Source organism: Culex pipiens, chromosome 1, assembly GCF_016801865.2.
Source record: "Culex pipiens pallens isolate TS chromosome 1, TS_CPP_V2, whole genome shotgun sequence".
Lineage (NCBI taxonomy): Eukaryota > Metazoa > Arthropoda > Insecta > Diptera > Culicidae > Culex > Culex pipiens.
In genome coordinates, this window is record NC_068937.1 from 90407826 (window position 1) to 90422469 (window position 14644).

The 14644-nt window shown below is 37.7% G+C and overlaps 1 protein-coding gene across 3 annotated transcripts in view; it reads right to left on the bottom strand.

Annotated features, from left to right (window-relative positions):
- The window catches only part of LOC120418759 (growth hormone secretagogue receptor type 1-like), a 60590-nt gene extending 46280 nt beyond the window's left edge, over positions 1-14310 (bottom strand). For 2 of the 3 annotated variants that reach the window (XM_039581236.2, XM_039581237.2), the window contains exons 1-2: positions 13848-14310; positions 13614-13776 (exon numbers count right to left, since the gene is read on the bottom strand). In XM_039581236.2, coding sequence (XP_039437170.1) covers positions 13614-13776; positions 13848-13934 — 250 coding nt within the window. In that variant the 5' untranslated portion in view covers positions 13935-14310. The remainder of the gene's footprint in view (positions 1-13613; positions 13777-13847) is intronic. The other variant, XM_052706528.1, reaches the window with a different exon arrangement.
- Between the last annotated feature and the right edge of the window lie 334 nt (positions 14311-14644).

Consider the following 14644-nt stretch of genomic DNA (forward strand, 5'->3'; position numbering starts at 1 on the left):
GTTGCTGAGATATCGACATTAGAAAATGGTGGGTTGTTTTGGTGAGACTTAGAAAACTTCAATTTTCGTGTTTCTTTTTCTTGAAGCGGCTGTATCTCAGCAACCCGAGGTCCAATCTTCAATGTCTCTTAGAAAATTTTATAGCAAATTTTCTGAACTTTTCAAAAAAAAAATATTATTAGAAATGGTCGCTCATGGTCACTATTTTTAAAAATAAAAAAACTGCAAATATTTTGCTAAAATCAAACTTTCGGTTGCTATATCTTGAAAACGGAGCTCTTATCAAAAAAATGTAAAGTAGTTTTTGATTGCAAATTCAATTTTGCATTAAAAAATAACTTCAAATTTGTTTTTGCATGAAATTTGGATTTTTTTTCCAAAAATCACTATTTTTCAAAAAATCATAACTTGGCGGCAGATTTTTTGACCATGTTTCTCTATAGCTCAAAAGTTGCGGATTTTAGTCCCCTAAAACATTTCAAAAAATCTCGAAAATCAAAAAATACATATTTTGGGAAATTGAGTTTTAGTGAAAAAAAGTTGATAAAAAAATCTGCAATTTTTTTTCCGTGTACATATTTTTTTCTCAATTGTCCTCAACAATACCTACAACTTTGCCGAAGACACCAAATTGATCAGAAAATTCCCTCAAAAGTTACAGCTGTTTTAATATTTACATACCATTTTTGTATGGACAGCAGCCAAAATTGTATGGAGACTTGTATGGGTGAACCAATGGCACAAAATAGCTTATTTGGTCATAGGGAAGGCCCCCACAAAGTTTGAGTCAAATAAAAAAATACAAAAAATAAAAATGATCGAAATCGGCCGATTTCGTAGAGAGTTGCTCAATACTCAAAATTTTCACAAAACTACGTATTTTTTTAAAGCTTTTCAAAATTTCAGTTTTAACAATATGGGTATCAAATAATCAAATCATTTTTTTCAAAAATACGTAGTTTTGTGAAAATTTACAGTTTTTTTCATTTTTTTTTAAACTTTCGAAATGTATGAAAAAATCCCGATCGTTTGATACCCACATTGTAAAAACGGAAATTTTGAGTATTTTTTTTGGAATTACGTAGTTTTGTGAAAATTTGGAGTATTTTCAAAAAAATATTGTTATTACATTCGAAATGTATTAAAAAAATCCCGATCGTTCGATACCCACATTGTAAAAAACGGAAATTTTGAGTTTTTTATTCGAAAATACATAGTTTTATGAAAATTTTGAGTTTTTTCTAAAAATGTTGTTATTACATTCGAAATGTATGAAAAATCCCGATCGTTTGATACCCATATTGTAAAAATTGAAATTTGGAGTTTTTTTTTCATAAAGACGTAGTTTTGTGAATATTTTGAGTATTTTCTAAAAATGTTCTTATTACATCCAAAATGTATGAAAAAAAAAACCTGATCATTTGATACCCATATTGCAATAATAATATATTTTTGGTTTCTTTAGAGAAAAAAATGCATTTTCGAAATACAGGAAAAATACGTATTTTTTTGAAAATTTTCATTTTCATTTCAATGGATAGCTGACATCATCTCGATTTCAAAACACTATAATTTTTTGATGTTTGTATGATTTTTCGTACGATTAAAGCCAATGTCTCCCATATAGCCAAAATCCCATAAGCTCTGTGCCTCGGTTATGCATGACTCGGTTATGCACGCCTCGGTTTTGCATCCCCCATATGCGGTGCTAAACCGAGGCATGACTGTACAGCATTGCACAGATACACCACATCTTGGCAGAGTGCAACATTGACATCACGCGGCACGTGACGGCAACGGATGCTGGTGTATCGAAACAAAAATGTTGCAGTAAAGTGTTTGTTGACTTCTGCAACAACTCTCGCCTAAATCCCTATGAACATTGAACATGTGTGTTGAATCTGTTGCTCTTGCCGTAGGTCATCGCGTGTGTTTCTGGCGAATTGTGATGTTATTCAGTTTTGAAGTGGCCGCTACAGTTTGTGGATTTCTGAAATTCATTTACGTAATGACGTATGCTGTTAGCTTTTTCTTTTTGTTCCTATGCAAATTTGTAATAATTTTAATAAAAGTTATTATAAGTTGAAAAATCTTTGATCAACAAATTATCTAAATATAAAAGCTTCCTCTGTACACAAAAGTTTCCAACAGGAGAAGGTGAAAGATAAATATTTGTCATTTTTCTTGCCAGCTGCAGCAGCCAGAGTGCAACAAGTGCATAATTTTTCTGGCCACTCTCAGCCTGACCCGGCTCATGCTCGCTGTTGGATTAATGGACTGCAATAAAATTTATTTCTATAAGCCGTTATTTACGCCCGCTGTTGTAGACTATCCAGCATTGCCATCTCTTACGAGCTCCGGGGGTAGCTAGAGAGGTGTGAGCTGGACAGTGGGGTGAGTCGGACTTTGAGTATGTTATCAAACGAATCTCTCAATTTGATTTTAGATTAAAAAGAAATGCAGATTACAGAATTGTGAGGTTAACCCTTCAGGATTAATTTTAGGTATTTTTTTAGATTAACTGTGCGTTAACAGAGACCCGTCATGATTCTCTAAGAAAACATGTAATAAATTGCTAATTGTTTTCGATAAAAACCTATTTTACCCCACTTTGCCGACCACAACCGGAGGTGCATTATTGCTCAACTTCTGCCTGGATGGTTCATCGGTCGGGGGTCTCATTTGTGGTAGCGTGTGGTAGCAGTTTGGTCCAACCGCCCCTGCTACTTCCATTGCGGATTTGCATCTCCGGAATCCGAACCAAAAACCAGTGTGAATGACGGACTTCAGCTTTCTGGTTGGCCAGCAGTGGCGAGGTTTATTAACATCGACCACTTGTTGGCAACGTTCGCGCCTCGGCATGGCGGCAGCGGCGGCGGCCGTAATTTAATTTGTCCGGTAATCAAAGTCCTTCGGTTATTGAAAGCGCAAAATGGAAGTGAACCCACGATGGGGACGGTAGCAGGTATGCAAGCAATGACGCCTTACTCTCTCGGTTGGGTGCTAATTAGCATGCACACAAGATTCGTGCCAAATAACCATCAGTTTTACTCCCCTCGCTCAAGTGATGAGAGGCTGAAGAAATTAGCGAGATGCATTTTAGCTCAATTAATTCACTTGACGTGCAGATTCTCCGGTAGGTTTGTTGTGTATGGGCGAAACGATTGAAACACTCATCGTGGTAATCGTTTCCAGTCTTGAAAAAAATATTATTGATGACCTAATTGAGTATTACCAATTACACAGCTCGACAAAAACTGATTTGAGTATTGCACGTTTCATTATGTAGAAGTCAGATCGAATCAAACTGTACTTTGATCTTCAGAAATAGCTTTTAGGTCATGTCCTAGATAGGGAACAACTTTGACAATAAAAACTAAGATTGTCTAAAAATTTTAGCTCGATCTGAACACGGGAAGCCCATCCTGTAAGTCCTTGAAGTTTTTATAGGAAATAATCTTCAAAATTTATGAAGATATGAACTATTAGGGCGTTGTCCGATCCTAACGGATTTAGAGTATTTCTCAAAGACACCATATTTTAAAGGATATTTTTCCCGTATTTTGGAGAAAGTTACTCTAACTTATATAAAGATTCTTTAACCGTAAAATGAATTTTCCCATTCAAACTTGAAGAGGTTCCTGCCGTCAGATCAAGCTCAAATTTGAAACCCAGCTAGTGGTTAGATTTTTGATTTCAAACGCGTTCTGATCTGAAATCCCTCTGACCAATTGTCGTACTTACATCAATTTTGAGCCTATGTCGAGATAGCTTGACAAGATCAAAACTTCTTTCATATGAAAAATTACAAAAATGCACGGAGTTTTTTTGGTTTTTATTGAATATCTCAGGATTGAAATCGAATTTTGGAGATCCGTGAAGGGCAAAAGGTGAGGTTGCACAACATGGCGTTCTTAACTCAATTTCGATCAAAATGCACGTACGACAAGTTAGCACGACATTGACGACATGTGAGTTGATGGTGTTGACCAAACATGAAAAGAATAGGTGCAGTCAAAATAATTGGATAAAAGATTTTTTGTAAAATGATGTTGCAAAGTTCGACTTATTTTTTTATTTTTATAGATTTATTTTCAATTCCAATCCACGCCGTGAGTATCCCTGACTGACAGCTTGTTTATCATAAATTATGATCCGTTTTGTCGACACAATCTTATTATTATGATCCATACTTGGTTAAATTCCTTAAAGCGTGCCCCCATTCATTACTCTTTGCAGGCTCAGAGAAGTCAATCAGACAGATTTTCGGCGCGTATCTCTTCGCCATCATCATCGTCGTCGTCGTCTTTGTCGCCTGCTTTTGGGCTCAGCTCAGCGCGACTTTATGGATCTGTTTACCACCATTTGCTCAATTTTATGCCCACAATTTCGGTAATCCTCGAGACCTGTACTCGCTCTCCTACGCACCCAATAAAACCGCTTCCTCTCCAACGATCGACCTGTTGACGAACCCTCCGAGTACGACGAGCCAAGAGGTTAAGTTGGGCTCCACCGCGGTGTGGCACTAATGATGCTAATTGTAATTTATTTAAGCTACTATCATTTGCAACTGGCTTCCTTTCAGCCAGTAATTTGGGTATCCATAAAAGCTGCCCCAGCGAGCGTCCTCCAAAGGCCGTCCTGTGCCAAATGTGGCAACGCGAAGCAGCCACTGGAGTGTCAAGATGACCAAAGTGCGTCGAGGACCGTTAACGATTCAATTTTCACGCCTCTGCCGATATATTTTGGATGGAGGAAGAGAATCCACGAAACCCGTCACAGATTTATTTTTTAATTATTCATGCGCACACTGAGATAAACAGTCCAATTACCACATTTCACACCAAATATCTACCACCCTCAACAAACATTTCGTAATTTATGAACGCCTTCCGGCTGCGCGTTGTAGGCACTTTGTGTCGTCGTCAATCAGCGCCCGTCTCGCCATATTTAGTTGGTTATTCGACTGGAAACACGGTGATAAGTGACTCATATTTTTGGCCACACCGTGGTGACGTAAAGTGACACCACCGCAAAGGAACTGTTTTAAACTCAGTTGTGCGTAAATTTAAACTTGAATTTTGCTGAAATTAGTTTCGTCTGACATGTTGACATAATAAAACAATAGGAGTGATTCTCCGCCAACTCACACGAAATTGGAAAAAGTTACCCCGATCCCGATTTGTGTGAACATTTTTCCTAAGAGAAAACTTTTTCGATATCTTGTGATGGAGGGGCTGTCGACCCCTTCCGTTTTTGAACATTCGAAAAATACGTGTTTTTCAATAATTTGCAGCCTGAAATTTGCAAAATTGGTGTCTGGGGGAATCATAAGTAAAATAGGTCACCCGATTTGATGGTGTACTCTAAATTTCATAAACACGCATATTCATCGAAAAATATACAATAAAAAGTTTCAAAAATTCAGCCATATTTCGTTCCTCAACCTTACAAAAAATTTAGATCTGTAATTACAAGGGAAATTTAATGTTTTTTTTCGAATCTGCAATAACCTAGATAGGTATTTTTTCCAGTTAAAACTATTTTTTTTCATTTTAAAATTTTAAACCTTTGCATGGCAATATCTCAGCAACTGAAGGTCGCATCAACAAAGTTCAAAAAGCAAAATATAGACAATTTTCTCAGCTTTTCAAAAATATTTTTTATCAAAAGTGGGCAAACATGTTTAAAACAATGTAAAACTGCGACTATTTTCAAAAAAGTCAACTAAACATGGATTTAACTTGAAAACGATGCACTTTATCAAAATTGCACCAAAGTACTGTTTGATTTCAAATCTGATTTTACATCAAAAAATGAAGTTGAAAAATTCATAACTCGGTCAAAGATTTTTTGCACAACCTGGAAATTTCTGAAAAGTTGTCATTTGAAGTCCTCTGAACCGTATAAGAAAATAATAAAAATAGTGTTTTTTTGCAAATCAAGTTTTAGTGACAAAAAGTTAAATAAAAAATCACCAATTTTTTTTTACCGTGTATCATTTTTTTCCAGTGAAGTTCATATCCATACATACAACTTTGCCGAAGACAACAAATCTATCAAAAAAATCATTCAAAAGATACAGATTTTTAAGTTTTCACATATCATTTTTGTCCATTGCTGTCCATTGCTGTCCATCTTCCAAATATGTGTGGAAAACCATATGGGCAAACTTATGATGCAAATGGCATACCGAAGGCACCAAAAAAGTTTCAGCCAGATTAAAAAATATAAAAATTAAAATTGAAGAAAAAATACCGATTTCGTAAAGAATTGCTCCCATAAAGTTCGAGTTATTGACTAAATGAAAAATGCCACACCTGGGTTATTTCAGATTCGAAAAGTACGTCAAATTTCCCATAAAGTGACATGTGCCAAACAAAATTTTAGTCCAGTATCGAAAAAAGGCAGAATTTTTGAAATCATTTTTGCATTATCGATTTAATTTATCTTTGATAAAATGTTAATTTCAATTGTTATGAAACAGAGTGCACTTGACAAGAATGGGTTTGAAATCAGGCCCAAATTAATTATCGGCGCCTCTCCAAGCGCGCGCGCTCAGAACGAGCAATTTAGACAACAAAGTCCAAATTTATCACACACACAAGTGTAAACCCTCCCCTTTCCGGGGCACTGATTTATGGTTTATTTTAACAGTCAGTGACATCCAATACGGCGATGATGTTTACCTGGGTTCAATATTTAAAGCTCGCTCGTTAGCGATGGCCGCGACTGAGGTCCGCGTACTCCCACGAGGCGGTGTTGACCTGAATCAAGTCCACCTTAAAAACGTTCCCAAATGGCGTGGAGGAAGTTCGGATGCGGGGGTGGATGGTCTGTTTGTGCCATGTAGAGCTTTTTTTTTGGGGCGGCTAATGCTATCGAAATCAATAGCAAAAGCTGCCAATTTGTAAGGATTATGATAATACCTTGATAGAGAGCTATATTTTTCAGAAGAAATTTACGTTCATAATCCAATTTAAATACAGCATCTAGAAAAAGGAGCGAAGCACGATTTATTGACCAAAAACAAATTTGCATTGAGTTGTTTAACAAATGCAGTGTTGGTATTATCGCGCTCTCGCGAGAAAATTTTCTCTCTCTCGAGTTCTCGTCGCGAGTCTCGAGCTGCCGAGAGAAACTCACCGATTGCCCGTGCTCTCCTCCGCTCGCGAACGGGCTTTCTCGCGAGCCAGAATTGCCCGTTCGCGAGAAGTTGGACGTGTTAGAAACGAATAAAAAACAACACAGCGATTGAAGTTACACTTCTATACCATCGCCTGGTTCGTATTCATAAGCCTGATACACAAATTGCTAGCTTGGGACAAACGTCTAGCACGAGGCACTCGCGAGCGCTCGCGGCGAGAGCGAGAACGCGAACGAAAAGGCGAGCGCGAGCGAGAAGAGAAAAGTACTACAAGTTCACTCCCTCGTTCGCGAGCGAGAAATGCTTTCCTTCTTCTCGCTCGAATTCCAACAATGAACAAATCGTCGCCATCGTGCTAACTTGTCGTACGTGCATTTTGGGCCAAATTGAGTTAAGAACGCCATTTTGTGCAGCTCACAATGCCTCACCTTTTGACCTTCACAGATCCCCAAAATTCGATTTCAATCCTGAGATATTCAACAAAAACCGAAAAAACTCCGTGCATTTTTGTCACTTTACATATGAAAGTAGTTTCAATCTTGTCGTGCTATGTTGTCACTCCATGAAAATTGATGTAAGTGCGACAAAAGGCCAAAGGGATTTCAGGCCAGGAAAGTCAGGATGCGTTTGTCGCACGAACAAGCTAGACTATCGTAAACATTTTTAATTATAACTCGGGACTCCAGCAACCAACTTCAACCAAACTTCGAGACAATGCACAGAATGGTCAGCCAAACAAAACGTGTTTGTTATTGTTTACATTGCGTGCTCTCGTTTTTGTATATTCAAGGTCAAACATTAAAACCCGTTTTTCTCGGAACGTCAAAATGGCGGGTACGACAAGATAGCACGACGACGTCGAAATGTTCTATTCAAAATATAAGAAATGGGAGTACGTGGTTTACTCGTAACATTTAATAGCAATGCATGTTTGAAATCGTTGATTACATTAAGTAAAGACAGTATTACTACTACTCAATAATTACAACATTGTTTGTTTTTTTTTTTTTTCAAACAAAAAAATAGCAGTTGAAGTCAATCGGTTGAAAGACAAACAATGAACTTGATATTCAATTTCTTGTTTATATTTAGCGCGAAATTTCATATTAATTTGATTTATTATTTTTTTAGTGTGCTATTTTTCTGTACAAATCTTTTTTTTACAATTTTAAATACAAGATAATAATTCGTAATCCACGAGTTTCTCTGGTAATCAATCCGTTCATGAATGCTAGTGTGTCATCAACTTGTTATATTAAAGAAAGCAAATGAAACTATTGTTTCTGTTGAAACCATTCTTTGCTAATCATAAATCAAAAGCGCTTAAGTTGAATCGAAACAAAACAAAGCAACACTCCCCGAGCATGGGTAAATAACAAGGGAAATGCGTAATAATACCTTTCTCTGGTATCAATACCAAATTTTGGTATTCCTGGACCCTTTAAAATTTGTCTTAAGGATTATGCAAGAGCAAAATGTGGTATCATACCAATTTAAGGTATTGTTTTAATATTGCAAAATTGCCGAATTTGTCAATGGTTGGACACCACATTTTGGTATTCTTTTGGTATTACAGTATTTTAGCAAATTCCTCTGAAACTATGGGAAAATTTTGACCAATTTTGACAAAATAATTAATTTTGCGCTATAATGATGTCTCAAAGCGAATGCTTTCATTCAAAACCGGAAATTTCAAACTTGATTTTAAACATTTTTGATATACCCCCTATAGAAATGACTTGAAATTGTGGAAAATATTCTAAGTCAGGATGGCACATTTTGGTATTATTTTGGTATTAAAGTGTTTTTCCAAATTCCTCTGAAACTATGGGAAAATGTTGACCAATTTTGACAAAATAATTAATTTTGCGCTAAAATCATACCTTAAAGCGAATTCTTTCATTCAAAACCGGAAATTTCAAACTTTATTTTAAACATTTTTGATATACCCCCTACAGAAATGACTTGAAATTGTGGAAAATTTTCTAAGTCAGGATGGCACATTTTGGTATTATTTTGGTATTTAAGTGTTTTATCAAATTCCTCTGAAACTATGGGAAAATTTTGACCAATTTTGACAAAATAATTAATTTTGCGCTAAAATCATATCTCAAAGCGAATTCTTTCATTCAAAACCGGAAATTTCAAACTTTATTTTAAACATTTTTGATATACCCCCTACAGAAATGACTTGAAATTGTGGAAAATTTTCTAAGTCAGGATGGCACATTTTGGTATTATTTTGGTATTTAAGTGTTTTATCAAATTCCTCTGAAACTATGGGAAAATTTTGACCAATTTTGACAAAATAATTAATTTTGCGCTAAAATCATATCTCAAAGCGAATTCTTTCATTCAAAACCGGAAATTTCAAACTTGATTTTAAACATTTTTGATATACCCCCTACAGAAATGACTTGAAATTGTGGAAAATTTTCTAAGTCAGGATGGCACATTTTTGTATTATTTGAATATTGAAAGGTTTCATCAATTTTCTCTGAAACTATGGGAAATTTGTTAAAAAAAATTTACGAGTTAATTAATTTTGCGCTAAAATGACTTGAAACCCAAAAATGTTAAAGATGATTTTAAAAATTAGTGTGATATACCCACTTATATTTTTTTTTTTCAAAAATGTTGAAATATTTCTAAGTCGGGATAACCAAATACTTTGAAAAACGAGTCAATCGACAGATTAATGAATTTTGGTGAATTTCAATTCAGTTTCATTTTAATAATACTTATTTTTCAATCTTGTTATTTTTCAGAAGCTTCAAGAACTTCAAGCACAGGCCGTTCATCAATGACAAATGCATTCGGTGTGGTGAAGAATATCACTAATAACAACATGGAATCATCAGGTGAGTAGATTTGGCTGTTGCATATGAATAATTTCCGTTTTTTCACTAACTGCAACTGATGCACCAAAAATGGTATGAAAATACCAAATTTTGGTATTACTTGTTCAAATACCAGCGACCATAATGTGCTCTTGGTTGCCCAGTAATAGATGGTAAAATACCATGAAATCATACCAAAATCATGTATGTGAAAGACCACAGAAATACCAAAATATGATTTTCCAAGGGCGCGGGAATACCTAAAAATAAAACCATGGCAATACCAAGTTTTGGTATTCAAGCAATGCTCAAAAATCCAGAAGACCTCAACTTGGTATTGAAATGGTTTTATTTTGAGGTATTATTTTACCCTTGGAATAACATGGTTTGGTCTTGTTGTGCCCTTACACATACAAGATTTTGGTATGATTTCATGGTATTTTACCATCTATTACTGGGCAACCAAGGGCACATTTTGGTCGTTGTTATTTGCCCAAGTAATACCAAAATTTGGTATTCCCGTGTTATTTACCCCTGCTCGGGTCGCCTCTCAAGTCTAGGCTGGAAATAAATCCAACGCGACCCAAAAGTGTCTGTGTTTTGTTTCCTGACGTCAATTTTGACACACAGAACATTGCCCAATTAATACCTGTTGTTTACGCTAATGAACCGGCGCAGACAACAAAAGAGGAAGAACGCGCCTCCTCCTCGACGGCTCGCAACTCGCGCTCGCGAGCTTATCGCTGCGTGACCAACTGGTCTGGCTGACTTCAACAGGCTGACAGGCAGGCGGGAAGGAAGGAAAAGCTCATTCTATACCATATTTGTAGTAAATTTCCTCCCACCCCATACCGTCGCGAGTCAGTGGCCCCGTGACATACTGCACCATATTGAACAACGATAAATTATAAACCGGCATAAAAGCGAGCACATCATGCATTGCGCCCATTTTTTTATGACCGATAAAATTTTATCAATTTGTGTGTTGCTTAAAAACGCACGCTCACTGGTTTTGAGTTTTGGGCGAAGATAAAAAAATATTAAGTGTTTGGTTTATACCTGACATTTGCACAAAGAAAGCGGGATTTTGCTTTGTCTTTTTAGACTTTTTGTGTGAGTGTGGATCACACATGGAAAAAAATAGATATCTCCCCTGTTTTTGATGTTATCAGACACCAAGACTAGATTGATAAATCAATTTCATATTGATACGCAGATAGCTACATTGAATTGGGTGATATATTCATTTGAGCTATCGTTGTTTTCATTCGAATGGAATCGTTTTTACTACCAGTAGGGTATATCAGTAGGATGTAACAAAAATGACTTTTTGGCGGGCAAGGGTATGTTCCGGTGGGCATACTAAGCCCAAATCCAAAATATAAGCTTGATTGGACGTAACAGGAGATGGCGCTTTGCATTTGAATTTTAAATGGGATTTTACCCGTTAAAAAAAGACTTTTTCGAAAATGTCACTTTTTGAGGCATTTTGGCGTTTATTTTCAACATCATAGGCGTGTAGGCCAGACCCTTGCGCATCTTTTGGTATTTATTACATTGAAATTTGGAGCACCCTGGAGCTCGGTACAGACCTTCAAAGTTTTTTTCAAGAAATCGGCCCCGGCAAAAAAGATATGCGTCGCGCCTCGCGACGCCTTAGACACTTTAATTTGATTTTGCTGGGGTCAATTTTTCGAAAAAATGCCAAACTTTGAAGGTCAGTACTGAGCTCCAGGGTGCTCCAAATTTAATGTTATATATACCAAAAAGTGCGCAAGGATCTGGCCTACACGCCTATGATGTTGAAAATAAACACTTCAGTGTCCAAAATGCCTCAAAGAGTGACATTTTAGAAAAAATCTTTTTTTACGGGTAAAATCCCATTTAAAATTCAAATGCCAAGCGCCAGCTCCTGTTACGTCCAATCAAGCTTATATTTTGAATTTGGGCTTAGTATGCCCACCGGAACAAACCCTTGAATGCCTGCCAAAAAGTCATTTTTGTTACACTCTAGTATATCAGTATATATTAGTAAAATGAAAGAATGCCTAAAATGAACATTTGCGTTCTTGAAAAATTTAATGTGAAAAGTGAGTGAGCGAGTTGTTCACTGTATATACAGCGGAATTAAAAGGAACAACTCGTCCCTTTGTTTTCCTAGTAATGCATTCTGCTCAAACGCTCACCTAAACCACAAAAGTGAGTGCCTTTAGAGATGAGAGCTTCGCGTTAAAATAAATCAACCTGCCACACGTGTGTCAAACGCGTTCTGACCTGGAATCCCTTTGGAAAAATTGTCGCACTTACAATTTTTAGAGTGTGCCCAGATAGCACGACAAGATTGAAACTTCTTTCATAACAAAGCGACAACAATGCACGGAGTTTATTCGGTTTTTATTAAATATCTAAGGATTGATATTTTGGGGATTTGTCTAGGTCAAAATGTAAGGCATTGAGATCTGTCAAAAATGGCGTTCTTAACACAAACTGGTTTAAAATGCACGTGCGACAAGATATCACGATAATGGAAAACTGTCACAAAGTTAATAAGTTGATATAAGAAGATGTTACAATCCCGTTGACAGTGAATACGACTCGAACCAATATGATTTCATAATTACACCCAAAGTTAAAGACCGAGGGGATAGTCCTCCCGAAAAGAAACGTGAGGAAAATACTATTTTGCTTGAGTAAAGACCTCTCGCGTGTTCATTCGTTCATTGAAATAGTTCATCCTATTGAGTGGCTTATATGGACAAATGACCGCCACTTTGTCACCGAACCATGGTGGCCCATACGGCAAAGGCACGGTTCAATATGCCGAAGGTCTTGGGTTCGAGTCTCGGTACCGGTACTTTGTTTTTTGATAGATGAACTTTTTTGAAAAATGAACCATGAGTAAAGTACTCTCGTTTATTTCGGGATTTATCCTCTCCGTCCGTACACAGTACCATTTTACTATCGAGCCGTGCTCTTTATCCTCTCGTATGCCGATGCCCAGTTCTGGGTGTAGAATGAAATTAAATTTTTCAACTCCAATCAACAGTTCACCCAACCAACATCAGCTGACACTGGCTGTGCTTGGTGCTTATTAAGTTTTCGCAAGCATTTCGCTTTAAACCGGTTACTTCCCAAGTCAAACCCGTCCGCCCGTCGAATTTGTCGGAAGAGGAGACCTTTCCCAACGGAGCCCACTGTACCGTCTATGGTTCAAGCAAAACACATTAAATTTCAATACAGAGGTATTTTGACATTGCTTCGCTTAAGCTCAACACTTTGTTTGAAGGGGGAGTTTCTCAAGTCAGCGCCGGAATTGCTCCCGGAGTGTCGATTACGATTTGCCTTTTCACCGAGATGAGGCGTTCGCGTTAATTAAAGTTTGTCGTTTGGAATGTGGACAATTTTCGGTAATTACTGGCGGAATGAACCGCGCGTGGTGGTTCCTCAGCCGTGCCCTGAAGTAACCTTCTTGTTCGCTGTCAGCCGCGATGAATAGAATTGTTTTCAAATAAATTGCATGCAATTAAGGTCGCTTGCCAGCGATAGTGATAATGTGCGCGGTTTTGTGGGTTGGCGTCCGTTTAACAAGTGACTGTGATAATTAGTTTTTTTTCTACACAACTTACACATTTCCTCTCCCAGTACCCATACTTCGGGTGGTGAGTTTACTTCCACCAGAACCGTTGGCGTACAGACGAGCAGCACTAGCAGATCCGCGATACTTAGGTTCGTTAGGAAGATATTGGTCGAGTTGCGCATGTCTTTCGTCTTGAGGATGACAATGGGCACCTGGTGGTTGAAAGATAATGGATTGTCATTTAAATGGCATTCACTGATGGAAGCATTCACCAGTATCGTACCATAATGTTTCCGATGACACCCAAACACATGATGATAATGCAGAACACCATCGAGGTCGCCCGGATGTACTCCGGAATCTGTGGCATGTCGTTGAGTGACTCGTTGAAGCTGCTGGTGCTGCTGCTGCCACTGCCATTGAAGAACTCATCTTCAAAGCCCTGGCCGGTGGTGACACTGGCGTTCAACACCAATCGACCGATTCTGCTGCCCAAGTCTGCAGCGGTCGTGAGGCCATCCGTCACGGATGATCCGAGCTGCTGCTGCTCGTGGTCTACACCGCCCGTTACGCTCAAGTAGCCGGCTGCAACGGATTCACTGAGTGCGCTCAGTAGTCCCGGGGTCGTCGTTTTTGCGGCCGTTGCGTTCGCCAGGACACTCGGAAGGAACACGGCGGCATCATCACCACCGAACAGGCCTAGCGAAACTTGCGGTGGTTCACCGTGCGAAATCAGTTCTTCTCGTAGGCTCACTCAAACTGAGTTTAAATATAAATGAAACATGACCAGATTAACTTGCAAGCACTTTACTTTCGTTTAGGAACTATTGGAAACTTTCGTTTCATTTTGGGAAAGATTCACAACACTATCACTACGAAGATTTTTGATGGCAGTAGAATTTTCTTCTGAGGTAAGAGTATGAGGGAGCTTTGTTTCTTTGGCTCGCCATTAAACGTTTCCTTTGATGTAAACCAATCGATTAAAACACATTTTAAGACCGTTCACAAGCTAGTTTAGAATTGCTGCTTTCATCCATTTCTTCTTTTGTCAGAATGACTAGAGTTAGCAAAGTACATAGT